Source organism: Rhinoraja longicauda, chromosome 7, assembly GCF_053455715.1.
Source record: "Rhinoraja longicauda isolate Sanriku21f chromosome 7, sRhiLon1.1, whole genome shotgun sequence".
NCBI classification, from domain to species: Eukaryota; Metazoa; Chordata; class Chondrichthyes; order Rajiformes; family Arhynchobatidae; genus Rhinoraja; species Rhinoraja longicauda.
In genome coordinates, this window is record NC_135959.1 from 39,296,673 (window position 1) to 39,321,200 (window position 24,528).

At 39.5% G+C, this 24,528-nt stretch overlaps 1 protein-coding gene across 1 annotated transcript in view; it reads left to right on the forward strand.

Annotated features, from left to right (window-relative positions):
- Nucleotides 1-21,387, forward strand: part of gpc6a (glypican 6a) — a 545,671-nt gene extending 524,284 nt beyond the window's left edge. The window contains exons 7-9 of the mRNA XM_078402332.1: nucleotides 9,496-9,632; nucleotides 13,520-13,695; nucleotides 18,211-21,387. Of these exons, the coding sequence (XP_078258458.1) occupies nucleotides 9,496-9,632; nucleotides 13,520-13,695; nucleotides 18,211-18,413 (516 nt within the window). The 3' untranslated portion in view covers nucleotides 18,414-21,387. The remainder of the gene's footprint in view (nucleotides 1-9,495; nucleotides 9,633-13,519; nucleotides 13,696-18,210) is intronic.
- The last annotated feature ends 3,141 nt before the right edge of the window (nucleotides 21,388-24,528 follow it).

The window sequence follows — 24,528 nt, forward strand, 5'->3', positions numbered from 1 at the left end:
ATTGTAGGGCGAAGGGCCTGTTCCTGTTATTGTGCTATACAATTTTATGTATTCTATATTAAAACTCTCTGGAAGAAATACCTCAGACCTTTCTATCTGGTATTCTGTCCTCCATCCCACAGAGGACATTCCAAGTCAACCTTTCTGACCAACAGGAAGTCAAGAAGGCCATACATAACTCAAAGAAAGACATCAGGAGCAGATCACTGAAATGCTAAACTTTGGTGATGAAAAACGAAACTCACAAATCTGCAGCCTCATCTCCACACCTGAGAAGGGGTGGGTCTCTAGAGGCATTAGAGATGTCATAATATTAACCTCCAAGAAAGGAGGCAAGTCCTAAATATGGTAACTACAAAGAGGTCTTCCTACAGTCTGCCACAGGGAAAGTCTCTGCTAGGCCCCTCAACAGCCTTCTGACAGTGACTGAAGTTAACATGATTTTCACTGTGCCTACAAAAAACTGCAGGGAGCAGTATCAGCCACTCTGCGTGGCCTTTTCTCACCTCCCCAAAGTCTTTGACACCTTCAGTGAGACGCCTCAAATGTTGCTACACTCTGAAATATCTTCTTGTTAAGTTTACAACATAGTGGCATGAAACTAACCAATGTATCTATAACAAAACCATTTGCTGAGAAGACTAATGTCAAATAAGGCTACATCACTTCCCCAAAACTTTTCTCAATCTTTCTTGCCACAATGTTACATCTCACTTCAAACAAACTTCCCAATCAAGTGGAACTCTTCTTCAGAACTTGGAAGCTGTTCAACCTTCAGCAACTGCACTCCAGAGCCAAGGTTATCCAAACGTCAGTAGCTGATCTGCAGTACTCAGGCAAAGCTGACAATGTGCATGCTTGGAGGCCCAGCCTCAAGCCATCAACATTTTTACTGAAGCATTCAGATAGGCCTCACACAGCTTGGGAGGGATGGGGAGAAGCAATTAATTACCGATTGTGAACAGATGTTAAAGATTAGTAAATGCTGCCCCCTAGTGATTATATCAAAAAGCTATCAGAACGGTGCAACTAAAACTGAATTGAAAGTAAAAGTCATTTAATCTTCAGCACAAAGTTATATAGATTTGGTTTATAGAGTGATCTTTATAAAGATTTATTAAAGTGTTTCCGTAGAGAAATAAATTACTGTAGTTACAAAAGCAAATTGGAAGAAAATTATACCTGAAAGAAGAATGTGAATGTCTCATTCAGTTACACAGTTACAAGTTTCAGCATCTGTTGTGTGCGAGTTGTGAGGCCAGATTGTATCAAGGGAAATCTTAGGCTTTTTTGGTTTGTGCCACAGTGAATGGAATTAATCAGGTTACTACATTAGACCTTCATTGAGCTGCTGATTTTAAATAGAGATTCCACATCAATCAGGGACAAAAAGTCCCCAAATTACCAAAGTATTTTAATACAATGGATTTTTACATGGTGTATTATTTGCTGCTATTAACTAGTATAAAGTCCATTTCAATTTTCTTTTTCTGCATACATATATCCCATTCTCTCACAGCAGCTCAGCTGTCGTTTCCATGGCAGCTGTCACATTGTTATCACATGTTACCCATTCAGACCCATGGCAGCCAAGGTAACAACAGTTCATGGGTGAAAATATTTCTGGAAGGGTCAACTTCTTGACAATTCCTGAGATTCCTGATAAACCTGATATACGGAGAGTTGAGTTAATTGACAGTCTCAGAGAATTTGCTTCTGCGGCATTCTCTTCAGAAATCCATTCTTTCAAAGAATGGAAAACTTAGGAGGTGGGGCAAATTAGGCACGTGAACAAATTCCTGCAGAGTGCTGTCACAGCTGAGTCTCTGCACAAAGGCTATGTTAAATATATAGCCAGGAATTCCATCTCACTACTTTCTGCATTTTCAGCACACACATTGACAGCTACCAAGTTGTAATATTAAAGAAATTAATTTTCTACAATTATCGCAACCTTAATACTCTACTTGTAATTTGTCCAGAAACATGAGATGGTATTTATCTCTGCCTTTCTTCACAATTACTCATCTGTTCTCTCCTTTCCTCATCATGCTATTTTCAATACTTTAAACTCTCATTTGTTTATTTAGAAATAATGAAATGTGAAGAAATTAATGTAAAATAAAGTGACTTTTTCTTTCCAGAATATGTGGTTCAAACAAATGGGAATTCTGATGCAGCGGTGGAGTTGAGGGACAAATGGCTAGCACCTGTTATTTGTTTTTTCAGTTAGCCCACCTCAGCCAATAGCCATCTTGCCTGTTATAACAGAGAACAGTAATATTTGATACTGCAGCAGTATTCCAAAAGATTCTCCAACATAATTCCTTTTGTTTTAATTAAACAAATCAATTATAAGAAATTCCAATCATGTAGCACGGTAGCGCAGCGGTAGAGTTGCTGCTTTACAACGAATGCAGCGCCGGAGACTCAGGTTCGATCCTGACTACGGGTGCTGCACTGTAAGGAGTTTGTACGTTCTCCCCGTGACCTGCGTGGGTTTACTCCGAGATCTTCGGTTTCCTCCCACATTCCAAAGACGTACAGGTATGTAGGTTAATTGGCTGGGTAAATGTAAAAATTGTCCCTAGTGGGTGTAGGATAGTGTTAATGTACGGGGATCACTGGGCGGCACGGACTTGGTGGGCCGAAAAGGCCTGTTTCCGGCTGTATATATATGATATGATATGATATGATATGATATGATGATATGTAGCGAATTTTATATGAAAAGCAACCATGCTCGATAAGAGCTACATGGAAAATGGACACAAAGCCAGGAAAGTAGCGGTTAAAATGGTTGCAAAAACTGAGTTGAAATAGAAGGTTTTGAGAAAGATTTTCAAGAGGATTAAGAACCTTTGCATTCTACATGGACTGCCTATTTGGAGGGTTATTTTGAATTTAGGTGATTGGGCAAAATGGATGAAAATGAATCCATGAACTATTTTACATCTATATTATAAAACTCTCGTTTGTTTGTTTGTTCCTGAACTACAGCCAAAACGGTACTTGATAGCGCGACAATTTCGGCCCACCTTACTCACCGTCGTCCCTTTGGTGCCAATGGAAGAAGTTTCATTGAAATCAGTGTTATATTTTTTAAGTTATTCACATTTTAAAGTTTAAATCTATCTCCTTGGTAGGGAGGGGGGAGGGAGGATAAGGGGGTGGAGTGGGGGGAGGGGGAGGGAGGGAGGGAGGGAGGGAGGGGGAGAGGAGAGGGGGAGATGGGGGAGGGAGGTGAGGGGAGGAGGGAGGGAGGGGGAGGAGGGGAGGGGGGAGGGAGGGGAGGGGGAGTGAGGGGGGGTGAGGGGAGGGAGGAAAGGATGCTGTACCAATGGAGGAGAGGTTTGGGCCCAACGGGTCCACTTGGTCTAGTTGTGCCTAATTTCCATTTCCATTCCCCTTGATTGAGAATCGGAAGAGTAGCAAAGAAAGGTCATTACCCAGAATCAGAATTAATCCTTATTGTCCCCTTATTAAACTTCAGGCATTTTTGATCTACTGAATGTGTACTCTGCACAAAATTTGCAAAATAATCATGACATTGGAATGTTCTTGTTGAATTAATTCTTATTGTGGGTTTTCTCCTATTTAGTATTAATACTGCTTCAAGTTGATGTATTCTAAGCCAAGACATGTATCTGAAATACCTCAATCATTTTCTGTTGAAGCCCTGTAAAAATGCATTGGGAACATACCCAGGGGAGGAAGCCATCTGGGTTATGAGGAAAGTAAATTGTATCATTTCTGATGGAGGTAGATGGGTTCAGTTGCATATCATAGTTATGGACCAGGAGTAGACACTAGTGATTATGGCCATAGATTAGATTGAACACTCACATTAAGAGGCTGGGTATTTGGGGACATCATAGCATTGGACTGTGAAGAAAACCAGGAATCACTCATGCACCGGAATGTAGTGGCCCACACACAGACATATCACAGGTCAGGTTGGGGTGAAAAGTCCCACAAAGCTTGCCCAAAGTAGGGGAATCAAGAACCGGAGGACATAAGTTTAAGGTGAGGGTCTAGAGATTTAATAATTACCCGAGGGGAAACTTTTTCACACAAAGGGTGGTGGATGAAAGGAATGAACTGCCAGAGGAGGTAGTTGCTGCAGGTACATTCGTAACGTTTAAGAAACATTTAGACAGATACATGGATAGGACAGGTTTAGAGGGCAATGCAGGCAGGTGGGACTAGTGTAGATGGGACATGTTGGCCAGTGTGAGCAAATCTCTATGATTCTTAAGTCGCCTAATGGAGGTACTGGCAGACTAGAATTATGCTGCGTACAATAGTTATAAACATTTATAGTCAGAGCAACAAATCTAGACAGTTCAGTCATGAGGATGGATGTAATGATCAAGATAGGAGCAGCAGAGCACGCAATATTACAGATACATTTGCGTGAAATTCAAACCAAAGGAGAGGGAAACAGTTAAATGTTGCATTTATCAAAGATTGCATGCTGAGGAGACCAAGAAGGAGCCAAGGTTGTGATGTAGCCATATGGCAGTGAATGAGATTGTGATTTTCCCAGAAGTAGGGAATATAAACAAATGAAGTACATTCCATAGCATAATGAGAACATTCAGGGCATTCTTTGAAAGTCATAGATTTGTTGTGCTGTCCACGTATGTGTTGTCCATACGGATTGGGTATTTTCAGTTGCCCAGCAGTTAAGCAATGAAACAGGTATGGCATCTCGAGGGAAACAGGACCAGCCAAGTCCACTATAACGTTTAAGAACAGATCCGCAGAGCAAGCAGCAAGCTGGCCAGATAATTAGACCAGGGCTAGATGCCCAATACAAAAAGACAGTCTGAGTCCAGGGCCAGTGAAAAGCAGCCTATTATCAGTAGCCTGTGAAAGGCATGAATTTGCCACTGACTTATCTTTCTCAGAATAATAGAACTATTCACAAACCTCAGTTCAAAGGAAGAGTATGTAATTTCTCTGAACAATATGTGAGAGTCAATTCACATGAGTGTCAACAGCACAATGGTTCTGACATTACGAGGACCCTCAAAGGAGAGAAATGCAGGGTTTGTACAAAGATAATATCAATTAAGCCTGCCACATACAATACTAGTGGAGATGAGATGTGCAATTTCTGGAGAAGAGCTCAAGACTTGTTGTTTATTCAATGATTGAATTGCTTAAATTAAGTGTAAACTTGGTTGGATGTATTAATGTGCAACTCCATTGTAACATAGAGGCAATTCAAAAGCTCTAAGAATCCTCATGAGAGAGGTTATGGCAGGTATGGTCTTACTAATGCGAGTTGAATACAGTACAGCTGAAGTGTGGCAAGAGAGACTAAAATAGTCAAGGCAAAATTGACCATGTAGAAGATTAACCAGAAAGGTTATCATGGGAGATGACGGTGATTTCAAAAGTGTCAGCAGAATAAAAGGGAAAGACCACTGTTTACAAGGAGTTAGATCACAGGGTGGAGCAAAGGCAAAGCATGTAGATGGTGAACGTTAAGAAGCAAGCAGCATTGAGTTTGTTGTATTGGGTTCATGGTATGCAGTATGCACCAAATATAGTGTACAATTGTTATCACTGCAGATTTTAAGAATTATTAATGTAGAAAATGCATGAAAAATATACCAGTCAGGCAGCTTGTATGGAAAAAAAACATTTCCACCCATGCTAGTCTTGAAACATTCATTCATCTCTCTGATTTTATGCACCCAATTCTAATTTGCACGTGGATCAGGTAGTAATCCAGGGATTCATATTTTTCTGACTCATCGTTATTAATTAGAACTCTAACTGCACAGACTCCTTCATCTGAATTTCCTTTGTCATGCAGATGATTTTGGTTCCCACATGGACCAAAACTGTCTTATTCCAAATTCATCTCCAGCCTTGAGAAGGTCTTTTTTAACCCTGGAACCTGGCAGCTAATACAAACTTTAGGCCATGATCATGCCTTACGACAAAGGAAAAAATATGCCCTGTTCAAAGCACCACCTATCAAAACTCCCCAGTTTGAATGACTGCATGGTGTTATTGTCACTTTGCTTATACTTTCTACCGTCTCTGCTCTCATTTACACAGACTACAAGAATTGTACACCTGTTGGATTGGTGCAACGGCAGAGATTCCTTCAATGATTTTCTGGATCCTTAAACCATGTAACATATTTGCACCCTCTTATTCCCTTGACTGACCAATTCTGCATTCTTAATCTAAGGAGTGTTACTGCCTCCTGGAACAAAATAGCCAGGTAACTATTCTTTAGACTTTAGAGATACAGTGAGGTAACAGGCACTTCAGGCTACCGAGTGACCAGCAATCACCCCATACACTAGCACTATCCCACACACTAGGGGCAATTTATAATTTTTATTGAAGCCAATTAACCTACAAACCATCTTTTGAGTGTGGGAGGAAAGCGGAGCACCCTGAGAAAACCCACAGGGAGAACGTACAAACTCCGTACAGAGAGCACCCATTGTCAGGATCAAACCCGGGTCTCTGACGCTGTAAGGTAGCAACTCTACCGCTGCGCCACTGTGCCACCTGGGAGTTCCACCACCATCCTCTGCCTTCAATCACTAGAACTGTACACAGTACTTCAAATGACACCTCAACAAGGCCTTACGTATAACAGTAAGATATCTTCTGCATTCAAATCCTTTTGGTTGAAAGACTCATCTACAATTTACCTTCCTAATTCATAATTTCTGATCCACTCTGTATAAAACAAAGCTGTAATAATGGGAGGAAGATGGTAAGTTCCCCTTATAATCCCGGAATGGTTGGTGAACAACATTGTCAGCAGGTGGCGTTATTTACTGAAGGAAGCCATGGAAATCTTCCAGGGCTGCAGCCAGGCATTCTCAGCAGGAAATGTAAACCAACGGACTGGAAATACAGACGGAAAAACAGAGTATTCAGTAAAGATTATTGACCGGATTGGTTAACTCTATTTCTCACACACGTATGAGCTTTTCCAAAATTTTCTGTTTTTCAATCCTGGTATAAATTTGCATGGAAGATCAAAAAGGCATTTGGACAGATACAGGGATTGGAAAGGTTTAGAGGGATATGGACCAAGCAAGTGAGACTGCTGTAGATGGGGCTTCTTGCTCGGCAATATGTGTTCTGACTCTACTTTATGACTATCGCTGTGACAATTTCCGAATGCCTGCTCATTGAAAAGCGTGCATTGTGGGTCTCCCCACACCCCTCGGCCTGCATTCTCTCCTTGATTATGATACTTTCTTTAGACAACAGTTAGCAGCAAACTGTGAGATATGGCAGAGATCAGCAACAGAAGCCTGGACTCATCCTGACTTTATGAAGATGTGAGGGACTGTAATCAAGGCATATATGAGGTTGTATTTAGGTTGTAGGAGGTCCCAGATATCAGTGGCTGTTCATGAACAAATGAGAATGGCTTTTTTAACAGCAGTGTGGTTTAAAACATGACTACAGTTTAATTTTGCACATTGTACTGCTGTTGGTATCATTTGAGAGAGTAAATACCAGAATAAAAATCCCTGGAAACCAGGCATCCAGCTGAAAAACGAGAAAACAAATTTCCACATGAGTGCAATGGCACTCAATCACATGTACAGAATTGTTCTGTTCCATGTTAACCTGTCTTTCAACAGGACAATGCCTTTTGTGGAGTTGTCTGAAAAACTATTTAAACCTTTTTAGGCCAATTGTTTTTTCTGATGCAAATATTCTTTATCCTCCCCCACTCCCTCCTCCCCCACTCCCTCACGTGAAGATTGGGGAACTTGGGACGGTTAATGAAAGTGTATTGAGGACAGCATGTTTGATGGTCGAGCAGATGCCGAATGTCCGAAGGCATATGATGGTAGATACATCTCCCGGGCCTGATCAGATATATCCGAGGACACTATGGGAAGCTGGAGAATAAATTGCAGGCACCCTGGCTGACATACATAAACCACCATCAGATATGGGTGAGGTGTTGGAAGACTGTAAGGTGGTTAATCTTGTGCCTCTATTTAAGAAGGGCTGCAAGCCCGGTGATTATTGATCAGTGAGACCAACATCTATGATAGGCAAGTTACTGGAGAGTATTCTAGGCGATAAGATATATAGGCATTTAGATAGACATGACCAGATTAGGACCTGATGTTGCAGAGATGGGAGGATTGTTTAAGACAAAGGAAATATCTCTGCTAAAATGATGTGGCATTGCCATGGAAATAAGCTTGTTGAGTCAACCATCTGGTTGACGGCCTAATGAGGAAAGTTAGTGAGTACACAAAGAAAGAAAATGAAAATGCAAAGGGCAATTGTGAAAACTGGTGGAGTTGAAACCAGAAGTGTGGGAAACAGATGAGATGTAGTTCAGGGCTCTTAGTTGTGTTAGAGGGGAAGCCATGGTTCACGAAGAACGACAGAAATTCAGAGGCACCTCTTTGCAAAGTTCCACCATTGGAGCCAATACAACAGAGGTAACAGGTACAACAGAGTTGGCACAGCTCTTGCAGCGCCGGAGACCCGGGTTCAATCCCGACTACGGGTGCCGTCTGTGCGGAGTTTGTACATTCTCCCCGTGACCGTGTGGGTTTTCTCCGAGATCTTCGGTTTCCTCCCACACTCCAAAGATGTACGGGTTTGTAGGTTAATTGGCTTGGTGTATGTGTAAATTGTCCCTAGTGTGTGTAGGATAGTGTTAATTTGCAGGGATCGTTGGTCAGCGAGGAATTGGTGGGCTGAAGGACCTGGTTCTGTGCTGTATCTCTAAACTAAACTAAACTAAACTAAACTGAAGGTAAGAACTGGGAGAATGGAATGGATTCCTTACAGGAGGCAGGATGGGAGGACGTATAGTTAAGATAACTGTGGGAATCTGTGGGCAAGCAATGGATGTTTGCCACTATCCCTGAGATGGAGACAGAGGGAAGACAAGCCTCTGATCTCTTTCCACAGACCTGCCCGACCTGCATGAGTGTTTGCAGTATTTTTGTACCATTTTCTGATCTCTAGCATTGTTCCAATTTCCAAAAAGTACTACATTTTGAGATTTGATTGTTTGCTTGAACTTTCCATTTCATATCTGTTAAGTAGACCTTTCTTTATAATGTGAGCAGAATCTTTACTGAATATCATTGTTTCATACTGCATTTCTAAACCAAACTAAATAAAAAGGTTGAACTGAATAAAATTATTATAATAATGTCCTCTGAAAGGATAATTTAAACACATTTTCCCTACATTATTTTCAAATGATTTGAATTAGATTGTGCAACTTTAGGCTGTGCACGCCATACGCAAGAAGAAGAAATGATTTGAATCTGTTAATATGTTGCCAAAGGGAATAATTACCATTTTAGATGAAAAGCAATGTTTGTTTAAAACTTGCATGTGAAAAAATAATTATTGATGACCATTATAACCTTTCCTTTACAATTTCCAGTTTCTTTACATCACTCTGTTTCATTCACATTGATAACTGAAATGCTCTTTACTCTCTTTACATCCAAGGTTACTGATATTAAGGAGAAACTGAAGATGGTGAAGAAGTTCTGGTCCACTCTGCCTTACACACTCTGTAGTGATGATAAAGTAACATCTGGTGTGTCTGATGAAGAAGAATGCTGGAATGGACACACCAAAGGCAGGTGAGATGTAGTGGAGGACACCTTCCCTTCTTATTAGCATTAACAAATGGCATCTGACATATCATTCCTCCTAATTTGCAAACAGATTGCATTAGGGGTTGTTGGCAGCTGCTGAACATTGCTACTGTAAGGATGGTGTTGGGAATTGTCAAATGTGCAATGTTACTACAATAAATCTTGAGTGAGCCAATTAGATTCACCTTGAAAATGTTTGGTGATGACAATGTTATTTCAGGAAAAGTAATGCGATTCAAGTTACAACTCCTTGTTTCTTTCAGCCACTTATTCCCTATTTTAACTCGGTGATAGAGCCAAAATAAACTCCCACGTTAATTTGCAACTTACACAATCTACCATGCCCCATCTACACTCGTCCCACCTGCCTGCGTTTGGCCCATATCCTTCTAAACCTACCCTATCCATGTATCTGTCCAAATGTTTTTTAAACGTTGTGATAGTACCTGCCTCAACTACCTCATCTGGCAGCCCATTCCATATAACTACCACCGTTTGTGTAAAAATGTTGCCCCCTGATGTTCCTAATAAATCTTTCCCCCCTCACCTTAAGCCTATGTCCTCTAGTTCCTAATTCCCTTACGTGGGGTAAAATACTCTGTGCATTTACCCTATCTATTCCTCCCATGATCTTATACACCTCTGTAAGATCACCCTTCATCCTTCTGTGCTCCAAAGAATAAAGTCTTAGCCTGCTCAACCTCGCCCTCCTCATAAATCTTCTCTGCACCCCTTCCTGCTTAAACACATCTTTCCTAATACTGGGTGACCAAAACGAAACACAATACTCCAAATGTGGCCTCGCTAATGTCTCATACAACTGTAACCTCCCAACTTCTATAGTCAATACTCTGATTGATGAAGGCCAATGTACCGAAAACCTTCTTGGCCACCCTATCTACCCATGATGCCACTTTCAAAGAAATATGCACTTGCACTCCTAGATCCATCTGCTCCACAACACTCCCCAGAGTCCTGCCATTCACTCTAGCTACTGCCCTGGTTAGACTTCCCAAAATGCAACACATCACACTTCTCTGTATTAAACTCCATCAACTATTCTTCAGCCCATCTGCCCAACTGATCAAGATTCTTCTCCAATTTTTAACAACCATTCTCACTGTCTACAATACCACCCCTTTTGTGTCATCTGCAAACGTACTAATTATGCCTTGTACATTCTCATCCAAATCATTGATATAGATTTCAAACAACAGTGAAATGAACAACAGAGCACTTAACCTTGAGACACACCACTAGTCACAGGCCTCCAGTCCGAAAAACAGCCTTCAACCATCACCCTCTACTTCCTTCAATGAAGTAAATTTTCTATACAGTCGGCTACCTCTCCCTGGATCCGTTGACTTTAACCTATTTCCCAAACTAGACAAAATCTTTTGGGTGTGCAGAGTTTGACCCTCTCAATTTATATCTCAGCCTGTGTTTTTAAAATGCACCGTAGCCCTATATTTGAACAAAGCTTGCCAACACCGGCTAATGAAATAATGTGGAAAAGCCCAGGTTGACTCAATAAATAAAGGAGTGATGTGCTACTAAACCAGGTTTCATGACAGGTCTTTTCTGATGTTGTTGGTCTCATTAAGAATAGAGGTAGCTGTACCACTGCTTTTTTGGATGGATTAATGGGGATTTTTGATCCCCTAGTTACATCCTTTATGACTAGTAGTTGCCTGTAGAAATTACAGTGGGATTAAATTTTAGTCGTGGCTTTGAAAATGCATGGGTGAAATGTCTGTAGCTCCAATATTTCACCTGTAATGAAATTCCAGCTGACTAAAATGCTTCAAGATAGTGGAGAGGACTAAACTGTACAATTATTAAGGCATAGAAGGAGGGCACTCAACCGATGCCAGTTCCCTGCACAACAATCTAGTCAGCTCCATTGTGTTATTGCTTCCCTATGGTCCTGCAAGTTATTTTCTTTCAGATGCCATTGTAATTCCCTTTTGAAGCCATGATTATATATCTTGGTTATTAACACATACCATCAGTGAGCTCCAGGTCATATCTATTCTCTATAGCTACATGTTTTTCTGCTCATCCAGTCAGCGGAAAGACTATACATCATGATTCCAATCGAGCCATCCACGGTGTACAGATACAGGATAACTGGAATAACAATTAGTGCAAGATAAAGTCCAGTAGAGTCCAAATAAAGATAGTCTGAGGGTCTCCAATGAGGTAGATGGTGGTTCAGGACCGCTCCCTAGTTGGTGATAGGATGGTACCGTTATAATAGCTGGAAAGAAATTGTCCCAAAATCTGCAGGTATGCAGGGAGGGAAGTAGACTGCTGTCCGGATAGCTAGCCTACACCTTTCACTCATCACTTTGAAGCCCATCATTATACTGTACACGTCAAAAAAATCTGTCAATCTCAGATTTTCATGCCTAACCATGTAACAGAATCTTTGAACATTAACGCACATCAAAACACAGCTGCATCTGCACCCACTTTTTACATAGCTAGAGAAGAGAAGTAAGGCACACATAATAATCAACATTAATGGTCTTCTGCTTCAGAATAATGTTATGTAGTAGTGAGGTCAACAGTATTTATGCTGCTTTATGAACTAAACTCTTTAATTCAATTTCTACTTCAAAATTTGTTGCATTCCAGTTCAAGTTTAGACTTTAAAAACTAATAGACCAAGTGGACCCGTTGGGCCCAAACCTCTCCAGCATTGGTGCAGCACCCTCCTCCCCCTCCCTTCTCTTCCCCACTTCCGCCCCTCCCCCTCCCCCTCACTCCATCCCCCTCAACCCCCCTTATCCTCCCTCCTCCCCCCTCCCTCCCCCCTCCGTCGGAGATAGATTTAAACTTTAAAATGTGAATAACTTAAAAAATATAACACCGATTTCAATGAAACTTTGTCCATTAGCACCAAAGGGACGACGGTGAGTAAGGTGGGCCTAAAATTGTTGCGCTATCGTGTACCGTTTTGGCTGTTCAGGAACAAACAAACAAACAAACAAACAAGAGTTTTAGTATATAGATGTGATCAGTACAAGGCCGTTAACAAACTCGAAGGAAACACTTCAAACTCGCTCTGCCCTTTCCAGGTGCTAATAAATGTAAAACATCTACATTTGTTATTTGTTTTAATTGCATTTTAGTTGTTTTTCCATTGTACCTTCATTTTGTCTTGCAGTGTCACCAGTTGTATAAAACAGTTAAAAAGAAATTAGCTGGAATAAAACAGTAGAGTGATTTCATGGCCCTTAGATTGTTATGACTTGTCTCTTGCTTAATCTGCTTCAAAAACCTCTTTAATTTTTATAATCTTTTTAATGTGCACTGACATTGTGATGGATGCAGTTGTGAATAGCATTTGTAGTTTTATCTGTAATTAGAATCCTGTTTTACAATGTTATATAAATGTGTGTTTAATTAAATTTGTTTAAATATATTATATTAGCAATAAATTAAGGTGCAGACTTTCTGAAAACATTACCATTTTCTTGATTAAATATCATGGGACCATTGACAAGGAGCAGCAGATATGTCATTGTAACATATTTGGTTAAGTCAATGATGTATGTAATAATATTCCATCTAAATTGTTTGATAATAGTGGAGATGTGAACATTCATTTGATATAATGACTACATTTATTGTGATTTGACTTTTCCAAAGAGTAGGCTGCATTTTTAATTAAATAAAATAATACCATAAGAGTATTGGTTCATTATAACCAAATGATAACATTTCGATTTATTAATAAACACAATATTTAAATTATATTTTCTTACATAAAGAGGAATTGGCTTTCGAACTAATGCGGTTGGTCACTAGTCAATCAAAGTGCTTTGTAATCTTGAGTGATATTTTACAGTAATTTAAACCTGCAGGTACTTCCCTGAAGTTATGAATGATGGTCTGACTAATCAGATTAACAACCCAGAAGTAGAGGTGGACATCACTAGACCAGACACAATGATTCGCCAGCAAATCATGGCGCTTCGAGTGATGACTAACAAACTAAGAAATGCTTATAATGGAAATGATGTAAACTTCCAAGATTCAGGTAAGCATAATCTTCTCACAAACAAGAGTGAATGGGAGGTTTTATAGGGATACCTTCAAGTTTCTATTGTCAACTGGGCGGCCGCGGTGGCGTAGCGGTAGAGTTCCTGCCTTATAGCACTTACAGCGCCGGAGACCTGGGTTCGATCCCGACAACGGGTGCTGTCTGTGCGGAGTTTGTACGTTTTCCCCGTGACCTGTGTGGGTTTTCTCCAGGATCGGTTTCCTCCCACACTCCAAAGACTTACAGGTATGCAGTTTAATTGGCTTATAGTATGTATAAATTGTCCCTAGTATGTGCAGGATAGTTAATGTGCAGGGATCGCTGGTCGATGCGGACTCGGTAGGCTGAGGGGCCTGTTTCCACACTGTATCTCTAAAAGTAAAACTAAAAAACTCCTTGCTCATTTCATTGGTTCCAAAAACTATGTAATGCACAAGTGGAATATATTGTTTTTTTTAATTGAATTGAAAGATACAATAAGGAAATGGGCTCGTCAGCCACTGTGTTCACACCACCCATCAATCATGCTTCACACTGGTTCTACGATACCCCACCATCATGACCACCACTTAAACCAATCCTATATTTGAATGGAACCGCATATTCCAAATATGAAATCTGTTGAGATCACGTATTCCAACCCTTAATATACACCAATATGCCAATAAATTGCTTTTAAAGCAGCATTTATTTTCAGTGGGGATCTGGATCTAGGTGGCAGGGGAATGTAAAGGAGTGGAAACATAGAAACATAGAAACATAGAAAATAGGTGCAGGAGTAGGCCATTCGGCCCTTCGAGCCTGCACCGCCATTCAATATGATCATGGCTGATCATTCAGCTCAGTAGCCTGTACCTGCCTTCTCTCCATACCCCCTGATCCCTTTAGCAAAAAGGGCCACATCTAACTCCCTCTTAAATATAGCCAATGAACTGGCCTCAACTACCTTCTGTGGCAGAGAATTCCACAGACTCACCACTCTCAGAAGATCAGAAATTCACTGGGGACGAAGAAATATGGCTGCATTTCTGTGCTGCTATGAACTGATAAATAAGCAAATACAATACCTCCCTGGACCAAGAAACTAGGTGCTCACATCTATTTATGTCTGGAATAGAAGAGAGATGGTGCTTCCTTCTAATATTTGCAACTTTGGATTGAAATTATAGAGTCATAGAATGATAGGACAATACAACAAGGTGGTTCAGCCCTCCTTGTCCTAGCCGACAAGTTGGTATTCTAGGCTGATCCCATTTGCCTGCATTTGGCCCATATCTCTCCAAACCATCCAAATTGTCTTTTGAATGTCGTAATTGTATCCACTTTCTCTCGTGTCTTCCTCTGGTAGCTCATTCCTGATACGGACTACCGTCTGTGAAAATGTTGCTGCTAAGATCCCTCTTAAATTTCTCCCCGCTTATCTTAAGCCTATGCCCTCTAGTTTTTTCATCTATCCTGGGAAAAAGATTGACCATTCACTGTATCAATATCCCCCATGATTTTGCACACCTCAATAAATTCACCCCTCAGCCTATCCAACCTCTCCCTATAACTCAAGCCTGCAGGTCCAGGTAACATCCTGGTGAATCCCTTTTATAACATTTCCAACTTAATGACATCTTTATCGTAGCTGGATGACCAGAACTGCACATATTATTCTAAGATGGTTTCACCAATGACTTGTACACCTGCATATGATGTTCAAACTTTTGTACTCAACAACCTTCCCAATGAAGATTGGCATGCTATATATCTATTCCCCTAATTCACCACTTTTAGGGAACCATGTACCATGTACAATGATCCGGCACAGATCTCCAGGTCATAATGCACTTTATTCTGTTTTAAAACTGTTACAATTTGTTTCATTGGGTTGTTTAAATTAATACTGACTAGCTAATTAAATTATTGCATCGTATGGGAGGCGCATTCCCAATCTCGTTGTACCCTTGTACAATGACAATAAAGATATATTGTATTGTATTGCATTGTATATTCCAAGATTTCTCTGTCCTGTAATGTGCTCCAGGGCTGTACCATTTATTGTGCAAATTCTGTCCGAGTTTGACATAGCAAAGTGCAATACTTCACACAAATTTAATTTGCCATTCCCAGGCCCAACTGATCTTGATCCTGTTGTAAACTTATTTATCCTTCCTTTCTGTCCACGGTACCACCAATTGTGGTGTCATCTGTAAATTCAAATTGTTAATGTTCAAACAACAGTGGACTCAGCACCAATTCCTGTGGCATTCCAATGCTCACAGACCTCCAACTAGAAAAAAACAACTCTCCACAACTTGTTCCTCAAAGCCAATTTTGAAAACAATTGGCTAGTTCACCTTGAATTCTGTGTGATCTAACTGTCCAGACTAGATTACCATGTGGGACCTTATTATCGACCTTGCCCTCATAAATCCTCTTGTTGACCTCTTCAAAAAAGGCTGTTAAATTCGTGAGGCCTGATATCTCACACACAAAACAATGTTAACTATTCCTAATCAGTCCGTGTGTATCAAAATGCTGGTAGACCCTGTCCCTAAGCATCTCCTTCAACAACCTCACCTCCACTGACATCAGGCCTGTAGTTCACTGGCTTGACCAGGCTGCCATTTTTAAATAACGGCACAACATTAGCCACCCTCCAGTCTTCCAGAACTTCACCTGTGGCTAACAGTGATGCAAATATCTCTGGAAGGGCCTCTGCAATTTCCTCCCAGGCTTCTTATGGTCAGGGCATGAGAATGGATCTAACTTAATGTGCTTTAAAACTGCCAAATGTCTCCTCTTTACTAATTTGTGTATGATCTCTGATGTCACAATTCCTTTGCCTTAATTCCTTAGCTTCCATTATCTTCTCCTTGGTAAAAGCAGTGGAGAAATATTAATTTAATATAATCTCCAATCTAGTTAAAATGCTCCCGAGGAGCACTGGCAAACCTCCCACTCACTGGGTATTGGCCCTCTTCAGTTCATGTGTGACTCGTTCCTCTTGCACGGTCATCTCTGCCCTAAAAGAGATCCCAATGATCAAAACCTGAACCATTGCCTTCTTCTGCTACTGTTACTAGAAGTTTCTTCTATTTCTTCGCATGTTTTTGTATCTGTCATAGTCTCACTATTACAGGTATGAAAACCAATTCGACAGATGTTCTTCATAATTCAGGAAAATACAACATTTTGTGACAATATCAGAAATTATGAAAAAGTAGTCCTTAATTTCCAACGAAACAAGAACTTGCGCACAATGTATAATGTATCTACTTCTTTTACAACTACACTCTCATTGAAAAATAAAATGGTGGTGCATTTGTTCCTGAAAATATTTAGATATCTGCTGGTCATACTTTCCCACCAACAACTTATTGTCACGAATATCATTGATATTTTTGCATGTATCCTTACAGTATGACCAAGATCTCCCATTGAAAAAGAACCAGGTTTGAAATTTTTTGTGATGTTGGTTAGGGATTAAATATTGAACAGGTCTTCAAGGATAGTTTTCTTTCTCTAGTTCAAAACTGTACTATAGGATAATCCGATGCACCTTATTGTGTAGATGTAGTTTACTTTAGTTTAGAGATACAGCACGGAAACAGGCCATTCGGTCCACCAGCGATCCCCGCACATTAACACTACCCTACACACATTAGGGACAATTTTACATTTATATGAAACCAATTTATCTACATACCTGTACGTGTTTGGAGTGTGGGAGGAAACCGATCTCGGAGAAAACCCACGCGGTCACGGGAAGAACGTACAAACCCGTACAGACAGCACCCATAGTCAAAAACTAACCTGGGTCTCCGGTGCTGCAAGCGCTGGAAGGCAGCAACTCTACCGCCATGCCACCATGTAGCTCTAGTTAACTTTTTCACTCAGAGGTTGGTAGGTATATAAATTAGAATGAGCTGCCAGAGGAGGTAGTGGAGGTAGGTACTATAACAGAATTTAAGAGACACTTAGGCTGGTGCATGGATAGGAAAGGCTTAGAGGATATGAGCCGTAGTTGATACTGCATGTTCACATGGTGTGATTTAATTGGCTAAATCAGATGCACCAGTAGTGTTCAAAGCAAGATCAGACCTCCAAATTAGGATGGCAAGAGAGATCTGGAAGTTGTTGTTGGGCTGGTGTGTATTAGAGTAGGTAAGGGGTGAGACCATAACAATCCTATAAAAGGAAAAATCTTTTTTTTTTAATTGCCTATACAGTTTCAAAAATCTAGAATCTGGCCCCTTCTCCACTATCGGAGCTGATGTGATCAACTGACCAGGTGCTTTCCTTAGTAGCTGGAATTGCTGATTATATTATCAGGAGATAACATAGTCAGCAATTTCAAACCACGCTCTTTCAGAAAAAACGAAGCGCTGGAGGAACTCAATTGACCTCTGTGTAGGGAGATGGATAGATTATGTTTCTGGTTGGGACCCTTCTTCAGACTGGAGTTCTTTAGGATGTTGCTCTGATTAAATAGTAAATTTTCACTAGATTCATTTTTCTTTTCAGTTGACGAGGCAAGTGGCTCGGGCAGTGGTAGTGGCTGCATCGATGAAATGTGTCCTCAGGACTTGGACTTTTCAACCACTGAGGCTCCACCAGGGCCCAAGAAGAATGAGACAATGGGCTCCACAGCAGTTGGACCCTGCCTGCATTGGCTGACCATATTTGGCACCTCTCTACTCTTGGTACTACAAAGACAGTGGAGATAATCAGTGGCATGCAATAGAGACACTAAAGGACAAACACCAGTTTCCTTTTGGATATGTCATCAAACACACAGCTCCATCTTGGAACCATACCAGTTTTAAAGCAGAAAGGGACCCTGCAGCCTGCTGCCATTTTACCCAAAGACCACCAGTTGCCATTCAGGTACAGTCTATCAGTGCAAGATTGCTTTATCCTCACTCAGACCTCACATAAAAAGAAAAGGTTACTTGACTGCCATTGGGATTATTTCCAGATTCATCGTCCTTTCTGCTTATTTTATGCATCCAACAATATTGACCTACAAAGAAATTTGGTTTAAGTAAGGTTTTAATATCTAAATTCTACTTTTACAGTTACCACAAAGTTAAAAAATGCTGCAAAATGTCCTAGATAATATGTTTATCTATTGTATCGCTACAGTGACTTATCAATGAATAATGAAGTTCAGTTACGGCAGTAGCTAAATGATTCATGAATGCTGGTAGTTTAATAGCACAGTTCGCCTCATCCATCTAATAATTGTATTTGGTTGTCCTTTAGAAAACATGAACAAAGAAGATTTGTGGTCATGTGCATTTAAAATTAGCTATAAACAATGGAAATATTTGGAGTATTGTAGAACCTACAGAACAAACGACTAGTCATCACAGTTGCGCACAGGTGATAGATACATGTTTTCAAATGAAAACCGATATAATTTACTAATGTATAAGTAATAAGAAGATGAGTCATGCTGTCAATCACAACAGATGAAAGATTCAGGAAGATTATGAGCTCTGACCTTCATGTTGAAGTGTATGATTAGCTTCTCTTACCTGAATTTTTGCTACTGATTTTGATTGAGTGAGAAGGGTCATACTAGTGTGCCTAATTTTCCCACATGCTCCTCCATTTGCTTGTTGTTCCATGTCTTCTTAATAAGCTCCCTAAAAAGTTAGAATCCTCAAAGTGCTACGATAAGCCATTTGAGAAACTCCAAAAAGAAAGTGAATCTATAATTTTATTTTCAAATTTTCATTCTGGCACTAGTCATCCGTTGCTACATTAAAACATAAATAATTCAAAGTATTAGCTCAGGGTTCAAATGTAATTGCATTATCTGCATGTTATTATATCACCAATGCTCAGCACAAAGACAGCCCTGGAACATTTAAATTGTTGAAACACCAGTTTTCAATGCAATTGTGAATGGCTATTGTGTGCACCACTCCCATCGAAAGAGAGTGCCTGACATTTGTATGGGTTTTTCCTTTATTCTACATTCTGTGACAGAGGTACATCTGTAATAATGAGTAGACAGCTTCAGTACCTAATATGTGGTCGGAATGAGAATTCTAGAGTTATGAAGTCACAGCATTAAAGATAAAATAAAAATTTATGCCCCTAAGTACTTTGACCACATTATGCATTGAAAATGCTTGCATGTTCCTGATGCAAAATTGATAACATAGCTTGGAACCATGGGGAAAATGTGCTGAACCAAAGAACATTTTTAATGTCAGATTATTCTGAACATAATTGCATTTTACTTACTCCAAAAACAAATTAAAGATGGTGCAATTAAGTGTTATTTTTGTGGGTAAACTATGATCATTAATTCATTAATCTGTTCAATCCTGGATGCATCTGGAACTATTCTCCTAGAACAATTCTGGATATATTTTATGGAGCTCCATTATTGTGCTATGAAATTTAAGAATAAAATGGAAACAGGGCATTTTGCTCATTGTACCTGCACCATACATTTAAAGTTTTCCATTATTTCCACTTCTTTCTTTCCCAATAGCCCTGCACATATTTATTTTCTCAGTACAATTCTATTCTGAAGTTTCTATTGATGTTAGTTCCATCACCCTTTTGGACAGTCCATTCCTAATTATTAAAACAAATTTTCATCAGCTTTGTCAATTATATGAAATTTTTGTTCCCTCAGTACAGACCTTGCTGTGAGTGGAAAGAGTAAATAGAAATTTCATTAAATAAATGAAACCAGATTTCAAAAGCACAACGTACCACATATATATCCCACTGTAACATGATTAATGCTACCAGACCATGCATTCAGCACATATGACCATGGGTATATTTCTACCCTAGTTTTGCCATATTTACTCTGTCAAAATCTTCCACAATATTAAACATCTTTTAATAAACATTTTTTCAGCCATAGAACAAATGGATTTATACATTGTGATTCAAACAATGCTTCTATTTTTAAAAAAAACTATTATTCAAGTACACAAATACAGTAAATCATACGTGCAGCCTAAATATGGATGGCATCATAGTACAGTTCAATCATGGGTGGATGAGGCCGAGAACATAATTGGTGTAATAGCCTATTACATACTTAGTTACTAAATTCTATCTTTAAAACATAGCTGAAAGAGTAGAAAATTACCTGATAAATCCAGTGAGATGGATACTTTGGGGTATAGATTTCCTTCTGTGCATTGGATTCAGGGATTTAATTGGATTTATTTAAAGCAGTCATATTCCACATTTGACAAGTATTTGCTCAATAAAATGATTTGGAAATGCCCATCTCCTGTGAGACTTGCAATTTTTTTTTTAATCAAATAGTGGGTGAAAAATTGAATTCCAATTAACATTCTTTATCATAAATTGAAAACCTTCAATCGAAACTAAGGCTAGAAAGAGTAATAGCTTGATGAATATAAAATAATATATGAAGTGGAATTTTGGAAAAAGAACAAACCAATTTTTAAGATTGATAACTAGAACATTGAGAACAAATCAAGAAATAAATGTAGGCAAATGTTTCCTGGACTGTTTTTCTTTCCTGTGCTCTTGGAAATGTAGAATGGCAGCAAGTTTAAGCATTATGTGGGATAAAAGTTTAAAAATTTATCAGCAATCACTTGTTGTATTCCATTTCTAAGATTAATATCCATGATTATTTAACGATAAGTAAATGAGGATATCCTAAGTTTTTTTTTTAATGGAAATGACTCTCTGAAATACCTTTTGAAATTGAATGAATTAGAATACCTCTGATTTATTTAAAAATAGAAATTAACCTTTTATTGAATGTTTTTTGCATTCTTAGAACATGGAACATAAAATAGTACAGCACAGTTTTGCGCCCTTCGGCCCCCAATGTTTGTGTCGAACATGATGCCAAGTTGAACTCATCTTATGTGCCTCTACATGATATATATCCCATCTACTCCCCGCACCTCCATATGCCTGTTCAAAAGCCTCTTAAACACCACTACCGTTTCCCCTGGCACCCCAGTCCAGGATCTCAGCACTCTCTGTATAAATCTTGCCCTGCATTCCATTAAATTTTTCTCTTCTCACTTTATTCCATCTAATATTGGACATTTTCCACCTTGGGAAAAAGGTTCTGACACTCTATCCTATCTTTGCCTCTCATAATTTTATACACTTAATCAAAAAGACATTTATGTAAACATGTTGCCCTCAGGTTCTTATTAAATGTTTCCCCCATCACCTTAAAGCGATGTCCTCTGGTTCTTGATTCCCCTACTCTGGCTAAAAGACTCTGTACATTTACCCTATCTATTCCTCTCATGATCTTATACTCTATAAGATCACCCCTCATCCTCCTGCTCTCCAAGGAATAAAGTCCTGGCCTGCTCCACTTCTCCCTTTAGCCCAGGCCCTCGAGTCCTGGCAACACACTCATATATCTTCTCTACACTCTTTCCAGCTTAACAATATCTTTCTTATACCAGGATGACCAAAACTGACCACAATACTCCAAATGTGGCCTAACTAATGTTTTGTACAACTACAACATAATCTTCCAACTTCTAAACTCAATACTCTGACTGTTGAAGGCCAATGTGCCAATGGCCTTCTTGACCACCCTATCTACCTGCAACACCATTTTCAAGGAATTGTATACCTGCACCTGAATCCCTCTGCTCTACAACACTCACCAGAGCTCTGCCATTCACTATGTAGGGCTTCTCCCGTTAAACTTCACAAACTGCAACACCTCACACTTATCTTTGCTATCGCTATCTACAATACCACCCACTTTAGTGTCATCTGCAAACATACTAATCATGCCTTGTATGTTCTCATCCAAACAATTGATATAGACAAACAACAATGGGCCCAGCACCAAAGCCTGATGTACACTACTAGTCACAGGCCTCCAGTCTGAAAAACATCCTCCCACCATCACCATCTGCTTTCTTTCATGAAGCAAATTTTCTACCCAAATAGCTAGCTCTCTTTGGATGCCATGTGACCCAACCTTTCAGAGCAATCTACCATGCAGAACCTTGTCAAATGCCTTGCTGAAATCCAATCCACAAGTACAGCTCTCCCCTCATCAACTTTTTGATTATATCTTCAAAAAACTCAATCAGGTTCGTGAGACATGATCTCTCATGTACAAAACCATGCTGACTTTCCCTAATCAGCCCTTGTCTATCTAAATTCATGTATATCTTATCAGCCAGAATGCTCTCTAGTAAATTTCCAACCATAGATGTTAAGACAAACTGGCCTATAGATCTGAGGCTGTTTCTTGTAGCCTTTCGTAAAGAAGGGCGCGACATTTGACGCCCTCCAGTCTTCAATAGAGAAACAACATTTGCCACCATCCAGTCTTCAAGTCTTTTCTCAACCTCCGATGTTCCAGAGAAAACAATCCAGGTCTATCTAACCTCTCCCTGTAGCTGAAACCTTCTAATTCAGGCAGCATTCTATTAAACTTCATCTACACTATCTCCAAAGCCACATCTTTCCAGTAATGGGGGAACCCGAACTGCACATAATATTCTAAATGATCTTCTGAAATACATGGGAGCATTGATCCATGGTGTCTAGTTTAGTTTAGTTTAGAGATACAACCTTAGGGCCACCAACTTCATGCCAACCAGTGATCCCCGCACACTAACACTATCCTACACAGACTAGAGACAATTTACACTTATACTATCAATTAATCTACAAACCTGTACATCTTTGGAGTGTGGGGGAAAACCGGAAATCCCGGAGAAAACCCACATAGGTTTCGGGGAGAACATACAAATTCCATATAGACAGCACCCATAGTCAGAATCAAACCCGGGTCTCTGGCGTTATATGGCAGCACCTCTATCGCTGCGCCACCGTGCTGCCCCTGCCACTGTATCTTCGTTTTGATTTTTTAGTATTACAGTTTTTATATTTTCATCAGCACAGAATAGTTTAAATTGTTTTTTTAAGAACAGGCTACATTTTCATTTGCACAGAAGGGAAGTTTGATGGTTCCATTGTTTTTATGACAACTTATGAAAACTGCTGGGCACACCACTTCACTATTATTAACATATATTTTTCTATTTATTTTAAGAGCAAAAAGTTGTGTTAATGTGTCTTTGTGTATGAACACAAACAGAAAGATTCTCTATTAAAGATGCTCGCAAAAGCAGAAACACAAATTATGAGCAGGTTTTCAATTTCAACAAAAAGCAGGAACACAAAATCTTTACTACAATATATTGCCATTCAAGATCTAACTTAAAGTTCATTGATATGAGGGAAATTGGCTGTCCTATGTTCAAATATGTATAATGTCCGTGAGTCCAAATTAGCTTTTGAAATAAATAGGCTGGTTTTGTACTCAAAAACAATGATAACGTTGTAAAGCTAACAGAAAGACCGATAAATCAAACAGACCTGAAAGGAATTAAGATGTAAGGTGGAACTGTAGCAGTTTTACTGTACAAGTTATTACTTAGGTAACACCTGTTTTGAGAATCCATTATCTACACTAGCTATTTGTATTTTTCATTACTTATGGTTAAAGGCTTGTCAAAGTATTAATTGTGAAGGATGTAGTCTTCATTTCTTCAAATGAAGACACCAACAGTAAACATAATTTTCTTCACTTTGCAACAAAGTAATGGAATGTGATGGTTTCAAAGGCGATTTAGGTTGATTGTGCTCATGAATGCCGGGCTATCCTTTTGGATTTTTGTAAAGCTTTCTGTGAGAACAAAAATCAATGTTGAGACACCAAAGCCTTTGAACTTTCATCCTTCAGTATATTAGGCTCTACATATAAAGTCAAATGTGTATGTCTTTACACTCTATGCAGGTAGTGGTATAGTCTGAGAACATAGTGCAATT